This window comes from Heterocephalus glaber, unplaced genomic scaffold, assembly GCF_053883595.1.
Source record: "Heterocephalus glaber isolate CG9 unplaced genomic scaffold, H.glaber_assembly_v1.0 deba00001472, whole genome shotgun sequence".
NCBI classification, from domain to species: domain Eukaryota; kingdom Metazoa; phylum Chordata; class Mammalia; order Rodentia; family Bathyergidae; genus Heterocephalus; species Heterocephalus glaber.
The window spans coordinates 64,445,223-64,468,690 of NW_028258315.1; the positions used below are offsets into that span (position 1 = coordinate 64,445,223).

The 23,468-nt window shown below is 43.5% G+C and overlaps 1 protein-coding gene across 1 annotated transcript in view; it reads right to left on the reverse strand.

Moving 5' to 3' along the window:
• Positions 1-239: 239 nt before the first annotated feature.
• Itga9 (integrin subunit alpha 9) overlaps positions 240-23,468 on the reverse strand; it is a 388,816-nt gene continuing 365,587 nt past the window's right edge. Inside the window, exons 27-28 of the mRNA XM_004854266.4 lie at positions 18,532-18,651; positions 240-4,694 (exon numbers count right to left, since the gene is read on the reverse strand). Of these exons, the coding sequence (XP_004854323.2) occupies positions 4,596-4,694; positions 18,532-18,651 (219 nt within the window). The 3' untranslated portion in view covers positions 240-4,595. The remainder of the gene's footprint in view (positions 4,695-18,531; positions 18,652-23,468) is intronic.

Sequence of the window (23,468 nt, forward strand, 5' to 3'; positions counted from 1 at the left end):
TCCAGATTCAGATTCTAGGTATAGTCCAGGGCATGAGGGTAATACCCAGAGAAGATGGTGGCCCTCATACGAAGGTCAAAGATCTGGGACAGTTCAGCCAGATCAAGTGAGTTGTTCTTGTGGAAGTGGATGGTCCTTGACATGCTCTTTAGGACTCATATTATATTACACTGATTGGAACTCCATATTCCACACCTTATAAAGTTATTAGCAATGAAATTACAGACCAAACTTCTGAATCATTTGCAGCCATTTTTTATTCTAAACATGTATTTTTGTAAACCTGGCATTTCCCAAAGAGTGCAAGTGAATTAGAAGTGACTGCATAGACTTTACTCCATGTGACATCACGAGGAGGAACACCCCTCCCATGTGAAGTCCTCAGCAGAAGTGTACAAGATGCCTCAGTGAAGCCTGGAGGTGCAGCGAGTGTGGGTGCCTGCCATGCCATTCCTCCTAAAGCTTTTAAACTCATGCTGCCATCACACCATGCATGTTAGAATTAACACAACACAACAAAATACCTTAAAATGTTTGAAATCTAGATCAGTGTGCTATAAAACATTGCACTGTCTTGGGAAATGTGTTTCTTATGTGCTGAAAAATCAGAAGACATTCTAGGTTCACTTTGGCCATACTGGCTCTGTATCCTTCCTTCTGCCATTCTTTATTTCAGAAAATATTCTTCACTGTGCATATTACTACCCTATATTATTATCAAAACAAAACAACTAAAATTCTGCATATTTGCATCATTTCTACTTGGAGCACCTTCTGCTTTTGTCCACTAAAGGGCCATTTCCCCCAAATAACAGAAATTTGTGGTGCTGAGGATTGAACCCACACACCCTTGCACACAAGCACTCTAGTAATGAGCTACATCCTAGCTTAACATCTCTTACCCCATGACAATTCTCTGCAGCTCCTCTAAATTCTGGGAAGTTGGGAGTCAAGCATACATTTCACCAAGTGTACATTTCATAGGTAACCAGTGTAACTGTGTTCACTTAGTCATAATGCCTAATCCAAAAGTAAAAGTTGTAACATTTCAAGACCCACCATGCTGGGGGTAATCAGGAGCACACAGCATGCATGGCCACTGGAGATCTGCTGTATTTCCGCACACACAGAGGACAGGCCTCAGGTGTCCCGGAGGGGTGCTGCATTTATTAACTCCCTTGCCTTTGGCTCAAGGACTAGAGGCTACTCATAATTTCTTGGAGGATTCTCTCCTGGGTTTTCTAGTTTGCCAAGTCTCTGAACACTGGGATGCTGAGAGAGGTCTACTGAAGTGCTGCCCCCTCCCCACTAAGATTCAGGATGTATGCCTGTCAGTTACCACAAACTTGGTGGGTCCTGATCCCTACTCCTAGTGTCCCTTTGCTTCTGAGCTTCATGGCCTCTTCTTGGTGACAGGCCCAAGGCTCACTTGGGGATGTTCCACACTCTCTTGAGTCCTACATAACTAAGAATAAGGGAATTGTTTTTGAAAAAGGGGGAATTTTAAAAGCATACTCTAGAGAGAGAACATAGACACAGTGGCCTACCCTGTCTGCTTCTTCTGAGAACCTAGAGGGCTTCTGAGATTGAGCTGGTGAACTGCCCAAGTTGAGAGAGCTCCCTCAATATGCTCAACTTCTTCCTCCACCTCTGTGCTAAAAGGCTACTCCCTGTCCCTTAAGGTTCATCTGCTACTCAGCAGGGTTAGATAAGCAGAGACACTGCTCTTCCTCAGATAGGTTCCTGGGGTGGTTTCTAGTATCTTCTTGTGATGTCAAGTAGAGTTTTCTTAAAAACTGTCTTGTAGTCTTAGTGACCTCCTGGGTAAGTGACTACTCACATGATTTACCATTTAGAATCCACCCTGCTCTCAGTGGGGGTGGCTTTGTTGCTGGCAGAACTGTGGGCCTTCTACACTGTCACCCATGTATCTGCACTCCTTGAAGGAAGCAGGTTACTGGTGATCAATGCATTTGGACAAAGCTGCTGAAGGAGCTGTCCTAGTCTACCACCTAAGAATCCTGAATGATTTACTAAGGGAAAACATTACATTATTAACAGGACTTCACCAAAGAAAGGATATAAGTGGAGTCCCATAAAGGAACCCACACTGTATACCCATCACGCGAGGGCTTGCCACCTGGAGGCACACTGTGCCAGTAGTGTTCTCTGGGAATCCCTGGGACCTGCCCAGTGCTTGACACACATTGGGGCCCCAATGGGGTATGTGTTTCTTATTGCTTTTGATAAAACTCATAAACAAACTGGGTGAGAACTTGTTTCTTTGCCTGATCCTGCACTGTAGTGACTCCTATGCTTCCATACCCCTGACTTCTAGGATTAGCTTAGATCATGTCTTTGTTGTCCATTTCCATGTTCACCAAGGTTGGAAGCAGGATATATTTATTACCTTCTTGCAGAAGAGTCAGTTGCATAAACCAAAAGATGTGTCCTTCATGCCAAGTTTGCACCTACCCAGCACCTTCATAATTTTACCAAGATTTTAGATACACTTGCAGGTATTAGCCAAGTATGTGTGTAGAGAATCTGTGTCCCTTGAGGTTGAATTCTGTGTCTTTCCAATAATGTTCCCAGACATCCAACATGTTAGTGACCAGTAAACAAGACATTAAAAGAAAGATTCTTGTGTATATTGTTCCATTCCCATTTGATGCCATCTGTATGTAGCTGGGACTTTAGCAAGCTACAATAAGGTATTGACTCTATGTCAGGGGCTGGGGATTTAGCTCAGTGGTTTCGCTGCCTGCTGCGCAAGCGCAAGGATCTGAGTTCGAACCCCAGTACCGCCCCCCCCCCCAAAAAAACGGACTCTATGTCAGATTCTGAGCTTGGCCCCATGTCTTCTGATGGTTACCCAGCAGTGGAATAGCAGCTGTAGCTGTTAACTGTTATTGAGTGTTTATGAAGGGCCAGATGCAGTGCTGAGCATGCTACATCCATCACCTCATCACTCTTTTAGAAAATCACACTGCATTCAGCACTGGGCAGCACTGTATGTCTGACACTCAGTAATGTCAAATAGAGAGCTTGAATAATGAAGGCTATAACTCAGCATTCATACTTGCAGGGGGTGGAAGGGGGAGAGGGGCATCAGTGCTCTGCCTAAATCTCTATGCATCATTTCTTTTGCATTGTTTCTGTGTCTCTCAGGTTGGGGTTGCTCTCCTGTAGAGGAGAGCCATATTGCCAGCAGGAATGGAGAGCAGAGAGTTTATATCTCCCCTGGGTGTGGGAATATGAAAGCCCAGCTCCCTTGCCTCAGGCTGTGACAACTCCAAGACATAATTTACCCTCAAAGGTAATCAGGCTGAAGCCACCCTTGGTGGGACTTTCCCTGAAATGGGCATCTTTGCCTGATTTCCTCCCTTTTCTTGACCTGCTTCTCCTACTCTCTTACTGGTATCCCCTGGTAAATACTTCTTTAATAATTTTCAGGCACACAAATCCTTGTTTCAGGGACTGCTTCCTGGGAATCATACCTAAAACACTTTAAAAAATAAGAATAATTTAAAAAGACAGGTTAGATAGTCATCTCTAGGAAGAAATTTGCAATTACCACACATTGGGCACAACAAGAATGGTAAGGGAAATGGAGACCTCTGAATTGAAGTACCATGAAAAGGCAGTGCCTCACACAGCATTTAGACAGTCTTTGCGGGGCTGGGTGGGGGAGACTGAGGCGCTGGTTTAGTCTTTGTGGGGTATGAACGCTGATCTGTGGTGTCCAGGATGAGATGCCTGACGTTTACCAGATGACCATGTGGCATTGCTCCAAGCCTTCATCTGTCAACTCAAGTAGAAGGAGTGTGAGATGTATGCTGCATAAAGGTGATGCAGAGCAGACTTGTTGCTAAGAATCAGGGTCTCCATTCAAAATTCTTGTTGGGAATCTTCCAATGAAAGGTACATATGAAAAAACACTTAAGGGTTCCTTAGTATATGACTCCATATTTGACTCCAGGCAATAAAAATGTGAAATTTCTTTGCAGTTTTGTTATATCTAGTTTATCTGTGGCACTGCCAGCATGGTGGATTCATTTCATGAAGTATCTTCAGCTTATTTTATCTGCAAGTCTTTTTTGAACAGAAAGTTCCAAAGTACAAGATTTTTATCCTTTAAAATTGGTGTATGAGTACATGTATTTCCAAGATTTCAGGCCAGATATCAGTGCTTGAGTGAATTATATAACTATTTAATAGAAATAAATCATTGATACAAATATAAAGACATGATCAGTATAAAAGGCTTATATTTATAAAAATACTTTTAGGTAACAGTTTTCCCCTGAGGGTTGACCACGCATCTTGCATCCATAAATATTGCTTGGCTCTGTAGCTTGCTTTCTGAAGTTCAGAGTTCTCTTTAAAAGGAAGTGGTGGCGGCTCTGGTCATGTGACCTGGCCAGTGGAAGTGGTGGCCTCAGGCTGGCACCCGGGCTTGAAAGAATGAGAAGGAGAACAGCATCTGTGGGGCCTCCGAAAAATCTGGAGAAGATTCTTTTCTTCCAAATATGGAAGATACAAAGATCAAGGATAACAGGCTAGTGATTGGGTCATGTGACTGGTGTGGCAGGTCACTGGTTTTTCTGGACCCAGTCCCAACTCTCTTCATTCTCTTTCCGGTTCTTCTCAGCTTCAATAATTTCTTTGTACCTTCGGCGAAAGAAGCCCATCTGAAAAGCAGAAAGAGCAGGAGCTGGAGTTAGTAAGGCTGAAGAATCAGCTATTTTGATTACAAGGCAGGCTGGCCTATGACTAGGTGTGGCCTGCCCTCACAGGGCTTGGAAGGCTTGGAGAACTCCTTAAATCAAACTGTTTTTAGAAAACACACTGGGAAGAGAAGCATTACATAGAGCCATTTTCCAAAACTCATGGCCTTCTAGCAGGCTATCTTGTGAGAAGTTGTTTGTTCCTTGTAAAATGGTTCTGGTACAGTATTTCCCACACTAGGTGCTGAGGAACACTGGTTGCTGAGTTATTCAAAGGTGTTTGGGAAGCCAGGCATGGTGGTGCATACCTGTGTTCCCAGCAGTCGGGAAGCTGAGGCAGGAGGATCGCTGCAAGTTTGAGGCCAGCCTGGGCTACTTAGTGAGTTTGAGGCCAGCCTCAACTACATAGTGAGACCCTCTCTCAAAAAAAATGTTTTGGAGTTAAAACAAAAAAGGTTTTCATGCTCAAATAGGGATAAATACAGGGAGAGATGCAGTCTTTCTTCCCCAATTTGTAATATACAGAAGAAAAGCAAAGGATCTGATAACTCCAGGTGGGAAAGAAACCCAGAGGCCTGATATTTCCTGAGCTTGTTTGGTTTTTAATGAATTTATTATACCTTGGGAGGTGTTAGCCATCTGTGAAGCCATCTGCGGATACTGCTGTGATATGATGGGCTCATTAAAGCATTGGTAGGTCTGCATTCTACATGGCTGTCATAGGTCTTTCTCTCACACCTGTGGAATCTATGGGTTCTGTGCAGCAGAGTCAGCAGCATAGATTCATCTAGGGCTGACAGTTCATCCTGGTTCAGGGTGGTAGTCTCCCGTAGCTTAGTTCTGAAGACTGCCCCCGCCTCTGATATTGTATTTGGTCTTGTGACTTTTCACACATAAGACAAGTTTTTAGTTTTTTTCAGTCATCACTGTCACTATTGCTAAATGTTTAAGTACCTTTTTGTAACCCAAAGCTCACCCTTTCTCCCATTCTCAAGAAAGGCTGACATCTCTCATTCTCTGCTCACCAGCATTAGGAACCTCTGTTTCTGAGGTCAGACATCTCTCCCTGCATTTGCCCTTAAACATGATTGGCCATAGTGGGTATATAAATAATCCAGCTCCCTCTCTCCTGGGGTGGAAGAATTCTGAGGTGCAGGTTCTTTTCCAGTGGAGCTTGCCCACAGTAGTAATCAGCTTGATAACACATCCTTTACTGGCTTGCCTCCTTCTCTGTCTCACTCCCCTGCATCACAACAGTGTTTTCTGAGCTCACCTCCTAAATAAACTACTTATGCCCAAATCCTTGTTTCAATTTCCCTTGAATAGAAAAATTCAAACAGGCACACATCTGATCTACTGCTGGCAGAACTTCTGCGCTGCAGGCTTATGGTAATAACAGTATCATTAGCTTATAACTCCCATAGTCATATTTGAAAGCACTCCTGACCAGCAGTCTCTGTAGTCTATGGCCAACAGTGAATGTACACATAAAACATGCCCTAAACAAATCATAAAGCAAACCCTGTCCTCCAGCTTCTTTACTATAAGTCAAGCACAATGGGAGGCCTCAACAATCATTCTATTTGGCCATTTTCCCTTGCTATAACAAAATACCCAAGTCTTTGTAATAAAGAAAAAAGGTTTATTTAGCTCACTGTTTTGGAGGCTAGAAGTCCACGTTTAGATAGCATCATTAGTTCAGCCTCTATTGAGGGTGACATGGTAGATGGCAACATGGTGGAAGTACATGCAAGAGGGAGAGCTCACATGGCAACATAGGAAAGCAGACAGTGAGAAGGAGCCAGCCTTGCACTTTATAACAACTCTTGCAAGAACTAACCAGGGTTCCATGAACACTAAAATAATTCCTCCCAAATGCAGTGCCCTCACTGACTCAGGCTCCAACTGGACCTTTAATATCATCATACTGAGGACCAAGCTTCCAACACATAAGTCTTTGGGGAACACACTCATACTGTAACCCAAACCACAGTATTTGCCCAGACAATCATCAGCTCCCTTCCAGTAAAGAAAACAGGTGATCAGGAATTGTCTTGCTGCCACTATCTTCCTACCAAGCCCCCACCAGGGGGCGATTTTGTGCCCTAGTTAAGGATAAGAACTGTCAGAGGAGCGGTCAGGCACCTCTACTCATATGGCCAGGGGAACTCTGAACATTTGCTTTAGGTGGGGTCAACAAGGCACTGCAGTTTGAGTGACTGAAAGGGAACAGAAGCTTCTTTAGAACAACTGGCAGAAGTCTTGTGTTCTGAGCTTTGCTCCTCAAGGCCAGTCCTGTAAAAACACACCGAGTTCCTGGTGTCTTTAGCCCTGGATGTTTCTTTCCAGCCCAAGAGCACATTTGTCTGAACCTCACATTCTGACCACCCCCTACTCCTCTCCTCTTCAAGGGATGTGAAAAGGAGGCATGGATTGATCTAGATAATTATAAAAAGTCATTGTTGTCACCCCAAAGCACACCCACAGAAGACCAAAAAGGCAGACTAAGACTCAATAGAAATGTCTCACTAAGAAGCTACTGTTTAAAGTATTCTTTAGAGATGATGTGGCTGGCTGGGCAAAACTGACCAGATGTTTGTGGGTGATGGAGTAATGTTTCAGTAACCCCAGCGGACTTTCTTGCAATTCTAGAGAACATAGCCTTACTGCAGCACAAATCCAACAGATTCTTAATCTTCTGTTATCTTCTACATTTGTCGTATGACTCCTTAAATGCAAGATCTGTGCATTTTATTCTCAGCACTCAGTGTCACCTGTACTGAGCATTAGTGATAAGTTGCAAAAGTGCCCACAACCTTCACTGCCCCGTGTCCATCCCTTTTACTCTGTGCCTGCAGCAATTTCCATCATGAGGTGGTGTCTATTTCCCCAGCCTTGAAGTTCCACTGAGGCTTTGAGAATCAGTTAGAAGAGAGGTGACGCTGTGTCCATCCACATTTCTGATTACTTTCTCAGAACCCTGCCCTGCCTGCTTGCAAACAGATCAGTCTAGCCTGATGAAAGACAGGAGATTCGAGGCGAGGCCTACCCAGAGCAGCCAAGCTCTAACTCCCTGCAGATGAACATGGGGGCCCAGCCTCTGCATAGTTGCTGAAGAACTGCGTGGTTGACTCAGTCCAAAGTGGCAACACACAGAATTGTAAGCTATAAAAATGGTTGTTCTGGGCCAGGGATTTAGCTCAGTGGTTCCGCCACCTGCCTCGCAAGCACAAGGTCCCAAGTTTGATCCCTTTTGATACCAAAAAAAAAAAAAAAAAGGTTGTTCTTTTTAGGCTACTAAACATCGGGGTGGTTAGTTATGCAGTATAAAACCTGATTTTTTTTTGCTGACTCACTGAGTGAACTAGAGGGTTCTAGATATAAATGACATCAATGCACCTTGTTCTGTGGATCCAGAGTTTTATTTTTCCTAAGAAAAAGTTGGCTTACTTCTGATAGCCATGCTAGTGGAGGATTTGATATAGAGAGTGGTAAACAACCAAGGTAAAAATCCAAGGAAGGATTTGAAACATCTGAACTAACTCTCGCACATGCTGTCATGTGCTCATGTTTTTATGGAAATCGCCCTGTTACCAACAAAGTGAAGGGAGTTTCATCTCTTGCAGGGATCCAAAAGCAAGCTCTCTGGATGTTTAGTGGAATGGCATCAGCATTAGGCCTGAACATCATGACCCCAATCCCAAGCAGCAGGACCTATTCAGTGGCTCTGAGAAATTGCCTTTGAAGTTCTATGCCCTGCTGCAGCACTGTAATCTCAAGAGTCCTGTTCCTGGCATAATCTGTGTGTGGTCTCTTGGGTGGGAGGTTGGAGCTGCCAATGATGTACTGTTTTTCTTGGAACCCAAAGATCATTTCCTAAAACATAATACATTCTCATGGGTACAACATTACAGGCTGTGCACTGCATATAAGGGGTTAGGGTGCCCCTCACATTACAGATAGATGTATCAATTTATTATAACTGTTTCCCAACAGATGGCAGTAGAGTGTCTAACAAAATCAGTACATTGCTTTGAATTTTCTGAGAGATAGAAGTAAAGGATATTGATGAAGTGGGTGCTGGCAGCACCAAGGTGCCAAACAGTCTAACAGTAGCCTATGAAACTAATATTGTTTATTTTATAATCAAACTAATTATTTCAGAAAGGAACATGTCACCCTTGCATCTTGGTTTATAACCTGGTTTGGGCTTGGATACAGTGCCCATTGACAGAGATTATAGTTCTGCCAACCATCACCCCCAGCCTGCTTGGTGCCATAAGGGTGTACTGTGAAGAGACATACACAGTCCCAAGTCCTGGTTAAACTCCAACTAAGTAACCCTGGGGCCATGGGGAAGGTTATTTTTCTGGCTCTGAGCCCCAGTGTTGTCTTTGTCTCAGAGATCCAGGGCATCCGCAAACCTCTTCCACCCCTCAAACAGGATGATAGCTTTTTCTGATGTTTCCCAGAGAAAATTTGGGGCTGCCAGTCATAGACCACATATCTACACACCCAGGACTCACACAAAGCAGGGATAAAAACCAGGGTTCTTAAGCAGTGTCAATTGTTCTCAGAGAGTTTTGGAAAGTTGAGTTTTCAATGAAAAAAAGAACACCAAGTAAAACAGTATATTTTAAATAAATCATGAGGCTTTTGAATTCACAAAACACATGCAATTATGTTCACTTATTTAACTTTTACAAGTTCTTGGATTATGGGGTTTTAATCTCAATTTTACTAATAAGGAAAGTAGACAAGGAAGAAGCTGAAGCTCTTGTCCAGGCAAAGTGTCAGAGAGAGGTCTTACCATGTAAGTCTAGGACTGTTAACTCAGGTAACATACTGTCTGAGGACTTCATCAAAAATGGGGAAACATTAATCCTTTAAAAAAAGTCAAGGAGGCTGACTGAGATCAGGAGTTTGAAGCCAGCCTGAACTACATCAGTGAGACCCTGTCTAGGAAAAAAAAAGTCAAAATGAACAACCTCTGAGTACAAAAAAGAGCATGGAATCCTGTAAGTCACATATAATACTATTCTCAATAAACACAAAACAATAAACGAAGAGCAGATCTTCCTATCTAACATTTCCGAATACAATTTCAATTAAGAATGGGGCAGTGCAAAACTAAATTTAGCAAGGTTTTGTCACTACTTGAGTAAAATTAAAGATAATGATGCTGAATTTGATCATCTAACCAATAATTCTCTTACCTAAGAAGAACCTGTTTTAAGTTAGTAACTCTTAATCCACAAGACAGAGGAGGCCCACAAGACCCTTCAGCTTGCCACAGTATCTCACAGTTGCTGCACAGCCACTCTTAGGTGCTCTGTGAGTTGACACATTCCAAAGCTCAGCCCCTGAGAGAGGAACCAGGAACTCACCCATCAGTAGTGTCTGAGTGGAAATTCTGTGTAGTTCCTTTCCTTTAGCCATCTTCATGAAAATACACAAACTGGTTTGTGAACAGGTAGCATAACTTATGACAGATAGTTCATAAGGGCCATAATTAAGAGAGTGTGCTGTTAAGCTGAGAGCCCAAATGGTTAGAGACGCATAAATCAGACCCTAGGTTTATAGGTAGAAGAAAACTATTATTAATTGGCAGAGAATTAGGAGCATGATGTGTTTTGTTTTTAAAAAATCCCCCAGCTTGATTGAGGCATGATAATATTTAAAGGGCAAAACATGATGTTTTGAGACACATACACATTGTGAAATGATTACTACAATCAAGTTAATTAACATACTCATCACCTCACACCGTAACAGTTGTGTGTGTGTGTGTGGTGGGAACACTTCAGATCTACTCTCAAAGCACATTTCAAGTACCCATATGTGAATTTTAATTTTTATATTAAAGTGTGGGTATATTGCAAAGCATAAAGTATTATAAAATTCTTAACGATTAAGTTAAAACAAGATCTGAAGTACATTTCTCTCCTGTAGGCCTCCCTGGGGCATACATCCCTGCCTTTGCTAGTACTTATGAGTATTTTCAGGGAAACCTCGAGATGTGCTAGGCAAACCTGTATTTGCTGCCATCTGAGCCTACACCAAGGCTGCAGGAAGTGATTAATGAGTTTAAGTTGCACCCAAAGCAGCCCCACACTCATTTCCAATCCAATAGAGTCAATGTTTTCCTGAGATTTTTTTGGACTCTTCCCAGGCTTGCTCTGCTGCTTGAGGGGCAAGAGGCTCTGTTTATAACTGTTCTGTTTGTAGCAGAAGAAACATGGAAACCTTAGAGAAGGAAACTAAAGCCAAGCTTTGCTTAGCTGGAGGCCGAGAGAGCACTGTGCATTCTGCTTGTGGTTTTGTGCTAGTCCTTATGGAGTCCTGCAGCCTCAAAGAGTAGTTCCTTGAACCCTGATGACTATACAATTTCCTGATATCATCTTGTATCAAAAATCTGCCATAAAACTCCTAGGGAAGCATCAGATTCTCCCTGAATACCCCTGGTCAGCTGGAGCTTATCTCCTGCCTAAGAGGAGATAAGGCCTGATCCAGCTGGGGAACGCACCCCAGGGACCCAGCCTCTACCTTCCCAGCCCATGTCAGGATGGTGGGACTGGCAGACATTGCCAATGCAGCTGGCTCTATGCCCCACCCCTCGCTGGCCTTCAGGTTGCTTCCTTGGGCAGCTATGCTGAGTCCTTGGACACATTCCTTCTCTGGAGTAACTCATGGCCTCATGTTTATGGGTCTCTGCAGTTACTTACTATTTACATAGCATGTCTCTGTCTGGAGATGTCAACAATGCAATATCAGACTAATATTTACTTCAAAACATAAACAGGCCCCATCCACGTCTCTGGCACATGGTTTTGATTGAGGTGGTGAGAGGGGTGTGCATGTATGCACACGTCTGTGTGGTTTCTTTCTTTCTGGAGGAGAAGCAAGGGTGGGTTTTCACAGCATGGTTTGGGGGCAAGGTGATAACCCCAATGACTCGTGGAGGGGCTGCCAAACTACACTTTCTCTGTGCCATTTCAGAGGTAAGTTTTCCAAGCATTTCTGAGGTCAGAAGCAATGTTCTCAAATAAAAACCATAAGCCCAAAGAAAACCCTAGTGCGGCAGACTCTTAGAATGGCCCCAGCTGATGGAGAGCTTAAGACAGCCTTGTCTGAGGGCTGGCAAGCACCTTCTGCAGCCTCTCTCTGCCACTTGGGTAAGCAGGTCTGGGCTTTCAGGTAGGAGTCTGGCTGTAGGGCTGGCGAGGCAGTGTCACTTCATGTGCTCTAAACTATCTCAGCTTACAAAAAGGTCAGGCAGGAGAGAAGGAAAAAAAGCATCCTTGGCTGAGAGCAGTAGAGGATTTAGTCTTTGCTGAGGGATGGTCTGCGTGTTTTGGCAAACTGCAAACAAACAGGAACAGGTCAGAGGGAGGGGGAGAGATGGAAGGGGGTTATCTTTTTTTGAAAGGGAAAACGCCCCCTGCATCTCTGCTGTCTTTATGAGCCTCAGTCTGGTGTAATGAGCTGAAGGCATTTCTTAAAGGCACAAGTCACATACAAACTTATTCCACCTGCTGTACCTCTGAGCAATTAAACTTTCTGCTCATAAACCAGTCTTTTAAAGAGGCACCAGGCTGGGCATCTTCAAACCCAGTCAGGAGCTGAAGGAAAGGAGAAGGGATTCATTTGGAATTTCATATGAAGAGTTTCCAATTTCAAAGTTTTCTTCCTTCGTAGTGGTTTGGCAGGCTACTGTAATCCTTGCACATAAAGTTTAAATTATGGCTCCCAGTGTCTGCTAACATCTCGCCTTTGTGAAGCCTGATGAGGATCCATTTTAGTATTTGAAAAGGTTCTGGTTAGCTTGGGACCCCGTTGTGGATTCTGTGTGGGAGCCAGCGCCTGCTAGCCCAGTAGAAGAGAGCACCTGAGATGCCAGCAGGGCCTTCTGGAAGGTTCCTGGGGAGCTGCAGGAGGCTGAGGCTGAGGCCGAGGGGAATCTGGGCTGGCTGAGCAGAGAGGCGGGGAGCCTGGAGGTCAGCTTTGGAGAAGGCCCAAGCTGACCCTCAAAGGGATTTCTGTTTTAGATAAACAGTGAGTAGCCCCATGGTGCCCGTGTTCGATGGGCCAGTTGCTGGTATCCCAGGCTAAGTCTGTTTGCCCTTAGTCACTTCCTCTGCTCACTAAACTGCCTTTTTCAGTGGTCTTCAGGACTGTAAGAGGGCTCTGTTGTTTATCTCTGTCCCTTTGCTCAGGGCCTGTCACTTGGTAGGGACTCAAAACTGTCTGCCACATGATGATCTTGCAAGTGTAAGCAGGCAGACCCAAAGGTCTGTGTGGTACTTACTGTGAATATGTCCACAAAGCCAGCTGCTTTGCTCAGCTTTTAGTACCATGTCATGATTCATGTTTATACCACACATTTTTAGAACAACTACTTTTGGCTCATGTGTTCAAGGCAGTGGCAAGTGACCACAGGTAGCAATGTTAAGAGCTACTTTAAAAGGAAATTCAAGAGATGTGGCCTATAATGGGAAGTGAACATGGACACTGGCCACTTGTCTTCACATGCCCTCACTGAAGTACTCCCTGGACAGCTGTGGCAACTGGGTGCCACTTAGTGGCTTCCCCCAGACAGAAATGGAGAGAATTATATATGGAATGTGGTACTAAGCCAAATATTGGACTGTTTAGGCCCATTAATCAAAGGTTTCTATGCACTGTACTGTCAATGTGATATTGGATCCCTACTCTCTACACATAACACATCACTCTTAGGTTGTAGAAATAGGAACGAGAGCTGACAAAAGATTTGTAGTTGAAGTTTTAGGAATATGTAGTTCTTTAAAATAATTTTATATTTCATTTGTACCTTTCAAGCTCTTATAAAGTCATTATAATAGCCTTTTTCCTAAATAACCCCCTCTGCCTAGCTCCTTAACTCCCTTAAAGCTGTGCCTGAATAGACTCCCCACAATGCACTGCCCAGATATGCTCTTTTCCCCAAAGGAATTAAATTGTGATTTTATCTATGACATTATGAAAGACAGATGAGGTAACATTTACTTTAAAACAAAACGAAACTTCTAGTTAGGTGACTTCCTTTGTAACAGTGACTTTAAAAAAATATTTTGTTCATCTTGCTGAATATCTTGTATGTGGCACATAAAGGATGGCCACAAAGCCTTTATCATTTCTCCCATTGAGAAGCTGGGTAGTTTCTCCCTCCTTTGAACCTGGGCTGCTGTGTAACTGCTTTGGCCTACAGTACATGGTAGAAGAGCCTGAGCCTGCACTGGGCTGGCCTGTTAGAGGACTTTGAGTGTGCTCTCTCAGAGCCTCAGCCACCACATAAAGTCATATCACTCTGCTGAAAGGACCACACAGAGGGGTGTGGAGTCTATATGATGAGGGGAGGGTCCACTAAGTCCAGCTTTTAGCCATCTCCACCAAGATTCCAGGCACATGAGTGGAGCTGTCTTGGACTCTGGACACCATCATATCCATAAGGTAAATTCCACTAAGAGACCCCACTCAGTGCCACGTGGAGCAGAAGACTCAATAGCCAAACCTTCCTGAATCCCTGATCCATGCATTTATAAGATATCATGCAATGGTTGTTTCAAGCCAGTCAATTCAGAGGCAATTTGTTACACAGTATAGCTGACTGAGATGATATAAAGGCCTGCAATTTAAGGAGCAGCACCAACAATGACCATGGTATCCTACTGGAATGACTCCCTTTGGGGTATCTGTCTAGTTTCTCTCTTTCCTGAGAGATCCCCCACCCCCTCCACCATAGCGCCATCCTGCATCTTTCTCCCACTATACCCTGAGCATTCTGGGTCTGTGAGAGACAAGTGACCCAAGCTGGGAAACCTAGGTGGATTTTCTCCCTGTCAACTCCTGCCTCGAGCCACAGTTAATGATGGCAGACATCGATTCCACCTGGGCCAGACAGATCTCTCTCCTAGACATGTAGACCAGCGAATCAGAGGTGGCTGACTCTTCTGTGTCTGAGGCTAGAAGCTTTTGAGGTGTCTATGTGTAGGGAAGCACAGGGAAAGCCAGTGTACTTTGGAGAAGCTTGACACAGGTGGGCAAAAGAGTAGAGATAAGGGGCTTGTAAAGAAAAAGTGATCTATCTATCTATCTATCTATCTATCTATCTATCTATCTATCTAATATATCTCAGCTGTGAATGGATCTCTGTTTTTTTCTGCAACTGAAAAAATGGCCTCTGAGATGAGTAAGCACTGCTCTGGAAACTGAAGAGAAAGTTGCCCAGGCCAGTTAGATGACAGAAATGTCCTTCTGTTAATCTTCCCCCTACTGGACAAAGGTGACAGGGGATGTTTTAAGCCCAGCCCATCTCTTGGGCTCCTGTAGGCACCACACAGTTGGAAAGCCCAACACCAAGCCCCTCCTCCTCCAAAAGGTCTTCCAGTCCTCCTTTCCCATCCTCAAGGGCAGCCATCCATCGTCTAAGCTAAAATCAGGGAGACTTTGCTACTCTTTCTGCTTAAGCTCTCAAGTCCAACTGCTCACCAAACCCTGCCTGTTCTAACTTTGACTCTTCCTCCCCACCACAGTGACTGCCCTTACCCTTAGATGTCACGGATCTCTTTTGAGACAGATGTGTTCTCATTACTGCTCTTATAGACCTCACATGCCTCTGCTTCGTCCTGGTGAGCAGGGCCAGTGTGACTGTAGTAGACTGTGTCACTTCAGACACTGGCTGCCTGCCAGGAGAGATCTCACATGCTACTCCCCACAAACTGCTGATTCTCTCATGTCTTCTTCCCTCTCGATGGATTACTCATCCCTCTGCCCTTGCCTGCCTGAAAAACTCAAACCAAACCCAAATTCAGACCTGAATGATACCTTATTGGTGAAAAGTTCTGTGACCTCTGTGTCTATGTGCTAAGCAAAGTGCAGAGTATTTTGCTGCATAACATCTACATATTAAGCTAAAAGCAATGGCCTCCTTTTTTACAGAGGAGGAAACTGAGGGTTACAGAAGCTAAGCAACTCTCTGAAGGTCTCACTGCTGGCATGGACCTGTCTACCCAGCCCCCCAACCCTGAGCTCTCATCCACTGCACTGTACTGGTGGTCTTTCCTTCTCCACTGGGGATGAGGGAGGGGGTTCCACGGTGCCTTCTCCTTTCCAAGGCAGTTACTGCACAGCATTTGCATCCCTTGTTACATTACCAGCCTATATGCTAAGAGGCCAAAGTTCAAGGGCAGGGCAGGGACACAGTCTCTGACGCATCCTAACGCATCATCTAGTGCTTGGGCCAGAATGAGTATTCATTAAGAAGGGTTGCAGGGTTGGAAGGAAAAACTGCTGTTTTAGGACTAGCAGAGCAGCCTGACCCATGCAGCCTCATGAGACAGCTTCCTCAAAGCTTTCCTTCCACAAAGTGAGACCTTGTCTGTGTTAAGGTATATGGGGTGACCCTTAAGGGCCACACTGACTGCAGTCACCCTGTTTTTTGTCAAAGTCTCAAAGAGAGTGATACCTGCTTCTCAGATCCTACCATTTTGGATGCCACTTAGCTGGGTAAACTCAGGGTTCTGGCCACCACACTTTCTTTAAGCAAACACAACAAAAGCAAAGCAAAGCAGATGGCAGGTACGAGCAGGCTGGAGACTGTGTACAGGAGATGAGATGGGTGGGGTGGCCACAGAGGGTAGCAGGGCTTGGCCTTCCTGCTTTGTGTCCCTGTCTGGTCCCACATAGCTAGCCATAGAGAAAGAACACTGTCTCTTTTCAAGAGGTCATATAAAGGCAGAAGGAAAACACACACACACACACACACACACACACAAACACACACACACAACCCAAAGCCCTCACTGCTCAGCAAAAGCCTGTCTTTCAGATTTCACACACTGAGCAGGCTTTGTTCTCCACCCACAGACCAGAGGCCCTCTCAGCAGGAAGTAGTTGGAATTGGAGAACAGAGAGAATTAATAACCTATCTGACAATGCAGTATAAATAAACAACAAATTGGCAGATTAAAAAAGATGATATTCACTGTTGGCAAATATATAGGAAAATGGACACTTTTTTTTTTTTTACACTGTTAATAGGAGGGTGAATTGATATAACCTTTCTAGAGGGCAATTTTCAATATAAGATAAACAATTTGGTGACTCCATTCCTAGGGTTTCATTCTAAGGATATAATGAAGGATTTGTGAAAATACTTGGCTCCAAGGTTATTCACTGTGGCATTGTTATAAGAAGTGTGCAACCAGGAGCAACCTAAATTCCAGCAGCAGGGCACTGTGAAAATAAACAGCAGATAGTCTGCAGCTTAAAGTTCAGCTGGAAATGGGCAGAACATGGAAAGAGGCTCACAGTATTGTGTTCAGGGAAAAACAGGTTACAAAATAGCAGGTAAGATGTCTTAAAATCAGACGAATATAAGTAAACTTATTTTCAAATAACATACTGTACATATTTCTTCAAATTCCAGATACCTTTTCATGCAAAGTACCTCCAAATTTAAAGTAATGGATCCAACTGTTAATCTAAGAAAAGTACAACAAACACATTATTTTTGCATGTTTCTAGACTTCTTACTATGAAATTTACTATATTTCTTCCAGATTAATAACTGAACTAATTGCTTTAGATTTAGAGGTATTTCACCTAAAATATACTAAGTACAGTATTGGAAAACTAACACACTATTCAAAAAATAAGTTGATCCTAAATGCCTGCTTTATGTTTATATATGCAGATAAAAGGCCAAAAAGGAGACAATCCCACTCTCATTGTGGCTATTTCTGGGATATAAGCTCCTGGGTGTTTTACAACTTCTTCCTTTATTACTACATTATGCCTGATCAATGTGTGCAAATTATTTGGTAATCCCAAAGAAATTAAGTATTTAAGTTTAAGATATCTGTCCATAATAATCTCAGAGGTTCTTTCTATTTGCATGTGAGATGTAAATACTGGAGAAGCATGGGCTTTGGGGTTAGAATGTCCCAGTAGTGTCCCTGGTGCTGTTTTAGAGCTGGGGACAAAGTAGAAACAAGGATAGCCATATACCCCACTCACCTGAACCATTACTACCCAGTGGAAGAGACAGACCTTCATCAGATAATAACTCTGATACCAGCATTTGTGAATACAGAGGCTCTGAAGTAAAAGGACTTCTGATGTTGGGGAGCATGATGCAAAGAAGACTGGGTGAAGACACCCTCTGTCCTTGCAAGTGTGATGCTTTAGGTAAGACAAAAGAGTGACCAGGCATGCCCTGGTGATGGGGCAGGGCAATTCTACCTTCATGGTGGGAGTAGCCAGAGTGACCCATGTGGGGTTGGGAGAGCTGCAGCGTCCCAGGCAGTGCTCTAGATCGGTAGCCATCCCTATTACCTAAGTCTTCTGGGAAGAAATTGCTCCTATTCCATGAAGGGAAAGAAGAAAGAATTGCTCTAGAGTTCCCTTTCATATTGTTTCTTCAAATAAGTGGTAAATCACTTACTGGAGATGTTATCCACCTCAAGCTTATTCTAAAGTTAGGTTCCCAGCACCCTACATCAGGACTGGTGTAACTTCTTGGTGTTAAGAGGAGACTGAGTCTTTTGTTCTCATGCTCTGTCTCTCTGTAAACTGGCCCAAATCCTTAGGCAGTGAATGGGTTCTTCAAGAAGAACCAAGACTCCATTCCTTGCTTGGAGGGGACAATGACCTCCCCTGTACCTGCACCATGAAGGCAGCTCCAACAGGAAGCTCTTCCAAGGTGTTTCCACTCTAGGAGGCAGGAGAGCTGGGCATCTGTAGTGGAAATTCCATGGAGACCTGTGACTGCAACACTCACCTTCCACAGAAGCACTGCTAGCAGCAGGAAGATGAGGATTCCCACCAGCAAACTTATGGCGATGATCCATCCCACAACATAGCCTCGGGGCTCCAGATTGTGCAAGGCCTCAAAGACCACCTAGGAGGCAATGCAAAAGTAAAAACATGAAACCCAAGACCCAGATCTTGAAAGGATAGTGATGACAACAACCCTGATTAAAATATCATGAAGTCAATGGAATATTACTCTGCCATAAAGAAAGTAGACTCAAGTCATCTGTAGGAAAATGGATACACTGTGAGACTATAATGTTAAATAAAATAAATCAGTCACAGAAACTTAAATATCATATGGTTTCTCTTACACGAGAAACTCCAAATATAAATACAGAGCAAAATAAAAGACAGATAAAGGAAATTATGATTTCCCTTTGCAGAAGGGAAAGGGGCCAAGAGATGGAGGGAGGGGTGTGGGGAGGGGAAGGGATGAAAAAAGAATTGAACTGTGTTAGGGTCACGTCCCAACTCAAGTCCAATGCTCAAGCCCAAGCACTGACTGGGCACAATCTTGACCTGATGCTGCCCAGCACTGTTTTTCCATTTTGAAGGCCTGCCTGTCAGTCTCACTCTAACATTTATCAAATGTTCCTGTCAGGCTCTGTACGTGCTTTTTTTGCACTCTTGTCTAAATCATAAATCACCTGATGAGGTCTTCAACATTGAAGTCCAGAGGGGACATGGTTCTGGGTCATGTGGCTTAAGTGCAGTCTGTATTTGAACCCAAGGCTAGTCAACCTAAAATGTTCATATCTGAGTGTACTACCACTACCACAGAGGATCTGGCTGATGACAGTCTTCATTATAGACTATGTTGATTAAATGGATTGTGGATTGTCACTTCCCTGGTGACAAGGAAAAAAAAATGTGACTGTCCCTATCTTCTTGATCAATTCCCAGGGCTGGCATAGCAGAGAGTGTGTGACACTGGGGTGGGGTGGTGTGAACGGACCCCAGTGAGACAGACAGGCCACCACAACTTCATGTGTGGATTCCGTATCCCGAGCTTTACATCACACCAGAAACGACTTCTTAATTGGGACAAATCAGAGAACATGGCTTTCAAAACACAGTAGATACCTGTGGGAATAGAAATGGGGCTGCTGTGCAGGAAATATTCACTAGGTGGGTGACTTGGGCAAGCTACTTTACCTCTGTGAATCGAGAACAGAACAGTGCCTCCCCTAGAGGATCAAGGGGATAATGTATGTAGAGCCCCTCCCACAGCCAGGCAGAGAGCCCACCCCGACAAGACAGGTGTGTCCCTGTTAGCATCATCGTTGATGGGAGATTTTGTTTTTGAAGTTGTAAATGGTTGGCTTTTAAAAACATTTTTTTTAAACTTATTTCTTGAAGTATAATATACATAGCAAAAAGTTTCTGTCCATACCCTAAGCTCACTGAATTTTCACATACTGGATGTGGGAGGCGGTGGGATAGAAATGAGCTCTACAATCTGTCCTCCTAAACCCACTACTTCTTATGTGGTTCACATTAGGGATTCCGGTCTTTAAACGGAGACAGATTCATGTCTTCAGGTTCTTGCTGTGGATCAAATAATACCTCCCACAGGCAGAATTTCTCAAGTTGCTTTGTCCAGATGAATTTGGAAGCACTAAAACCAAGAGGAACGATGGGAACGGAGGAAGGCCAGCCTCAAGCCAGTCCGGATGGGTCCTGGGATAGGCGGGAGACTACTTTCTGTTTCCTCCTTTATGAAATGGGCATCTGGCAGAGAAAACATGATGGTTCCACAAAATTGCCTAGAGTCTGGTCGTACTGACAGTGACTTGTTGAGCCAGGCTAAGAGCTCAGGGGCGTTACACGGTGGTAAAGTCTAGCCCCTCCGCTAATGCAGATGGCTTTGCAGGGACACAGATCTGCATAGAGGCAAAGCCATGTTGGAGGCCTGGTTGTGTAGATACAGAGACAGAGGAGCTGCTGCAGTTTAGTTTGGCAAATTCCCCAAGAAGGTCCTGTCACTTGCCTGGAATGTGTGCTTCAATTTTTATTAGTTTTTAGTGATGTCACTTATCCTTTTGGATGTGTGCTCTATGTTTTGTCGGAGCCCAGTCTCTCACATCATAACTCTAGTAACATCATCTGAGTCTTTTGAAGTTCTAAGAAGTCATATCTTAGGTTAGAAACAAACAAAACAAAGGGAAGAATAGCAAGCAGCATGAATGGCACGGAGGGCCAAGAGGCACTGTCAGGTTTGTCTCCACCACTAAGGAGCAGGGTGACCCTAGTCAAGCCTCTGTGCCTCTCTAAGCATCTCTCCAGCTTCTGCTTTCTAGCCCCAGTTACTGCCCAGTTCAGGCCCAATCTTCACTCAAACTGGACTATTTGGGAAGCCTTGGAGAGCCTCCCTGCTGTTAAGAGTTGTCTTTCTAAAACAAGGTCTCATCATTTCACTTCTCTCATTTTACTCTATCACTGGCTTCCTTTTACACAAAGCATCTAACTCAAGATACCTGGCCTTTTACAGCATGGTCTCCTTCCCTCCTTTCCACCCTTTCTCACATCATATATTCAGCCCAGCCAGCAGAGATCTCCACTGGGTCCCTGCCTCTCTGCAGCTGCTTCTGCCACTTGGGAGACCCTCCGATCTCGGTCCATTTGACAGGTTCCATTATTGCTCATCTTTAAAATGTTAATACCATTTGACCCATTAATTTGTACTTGAAAACACAATCAAAGGCATTAAAAAATCATAATAAAAGGCAGAAAAAGTTTTACACCCAAAGATGCTCACTGTAGATTTATATTGTGCAAAATCAGAAATATCTTAAATATCTAATAATAAGGCATAGATAAAATATGGTCATTCAAAATATCATAGAGCTATTAAATGATAAAAGGCTGGCCATCAAAGTGTAATTTTTAACATGTTGAAAATATGGCTCATACAATTATATATTGAATATATGCTAAAGAGTTATATAATTCATTATTTAGGCAATCAGCAGGATGGCAAAGCTAGTTCAAAGAAGGGTCTGAAAAAAATGTGTAGTCACTGAGGTGAAAAAAAAGCTGAAATCAGATTACTAAATCAGATACAAAATTGGCTAAAACCTACAGAGTGATAAACTATAACCCTTGGGATTATATTCTTGGTCAGACAAAAATAACTTTGATCTTTACTAGTAAGAGTCATTTATGCGTTATCAGTCTTCTACAAGTTAACATGTAACATCACAGAATCTGAGCCCTCGAGAGTTTGACAGTCTGCTAAGCCAGTGCTTCTTAAAGCTTAATGCATATAAGAATCACACGAGACATCTTGTTAAAATGTAGCTTCCAAATCAGTGAGGGGACGCCTGAGCTTTTACATTTCATGTAAGTCCACCAGGATGCTACTTGTCCAAGGACGACACTCGAAGAGAAAGGAGTTAGAATGTGCTCCAGCATGACAATGAAAGGGCTTTAATCATGTTTGCTTGGTTTCCAAGTTTTAATACTCCTAAAAACATGATAATAATGTGGGAGGAATGATAAATGTTATAACACTAAATTAAAAATCAGAAATATCAATTTAATATATAGAAGAGTTCCAGGAAAATGGTTAAAAAATTTCAAAGTAAATAGGTATTACTTGAGATTAGCTTTTTTGAGACAGGATTTATCTATATAGTGTAGGCTAGCCCTGAACTCACTATGTAGCCCAGGATGGCCTCGAACTCATGGCAATCCTCCTGCCTCAGCCTCCTGAGTGCTGGGATTATAGGCATGTGCCATCAAACCTGGCTAGAGCCAAAACTTTTTTGACTTTTCTTCAATATCTCCCCATCCAAAAAAGCTCACTTTAATCCCTTTCTTGCAATAGAATAAATCATCTCTGACTCTTTGAAATAGTAATTTTCAACCTCTTCTAGCAGAGAAGAATATACTGTACAAAGCAGAAAAAGTAGTAACTTTCTAGTTGTAAAGAAGGTGGGCTGCCAAGCCCAGCTGGTAGCTGTTTCCAGTCCCTTTTCCTCTTTACACCAGCCCCTACACCCTGACCCAACTCAGGGGAACCCAGGGCTCCACGAACTTAGTGTCACAACTACAGCTGAATACATCATGGTCCCAGTTCTAAGGCTTTCTCAGTCTGTCTGAGAGTTCCAGGAAACTGCACATTCTTATAGAGTTAGGGCTTGACTGCATGTATTCTTATCTTCTGAACAAATAGTGTGATTCATCACATGATTCAGGAATGTGAAAATTAATATATTCAGTATCCTTTCTGCTATAGCAGATGATGCATGAATATGATCCAGTCTGCAACAAAAGAGATGCTGGGAATTGAAGCGAGCATCTCTGAGTGTGATTTTTTTCCCTCTCTACTTCAACATATATGTTTAAATGTTATTTCCATTGGGGAAGTCTCAGGCATCTATCTGTCTATCCATCTGTCTGTCCATTAGCTCATCCATCAGTCCATCCACCCTGTTTGTCTGTCCATCCATCCATCCGATGTGTGTGCAGCACCTGTTATGTGCAGACACTGTGGAGATCACCACTGAATTACACAGCCAGTCTCTGCCATCACAGAACTTCCATCAAACACACACATGCAACTCTGTAATTGAAGAGTTCCTCGAGGAACTTCCTGAGCTGAAAGGTAAAGGATAAGCAGTAATTACCTAGTCAGAGAGGAAAGATCATCCTCAGGAGAGGGAACAATATGTATAGCGTCACTTTGGCAGAGGTGAGACACAGTCATTACCTAGTGATCTGGAACAAACTGAACGAACAAGAGGCCATAGGAAGAGGTTCAGATGAGGATGACAAGACAAGAAAAGCTGGAATTCCGAACTATATGCTAAGGGATTAGGGTGTTGTTCGGTGGTGGAGCACTTGCCCAACATACACAAGGTCCTAGGTTTGATCCCCACCACCACAAAAGAAAAAAAA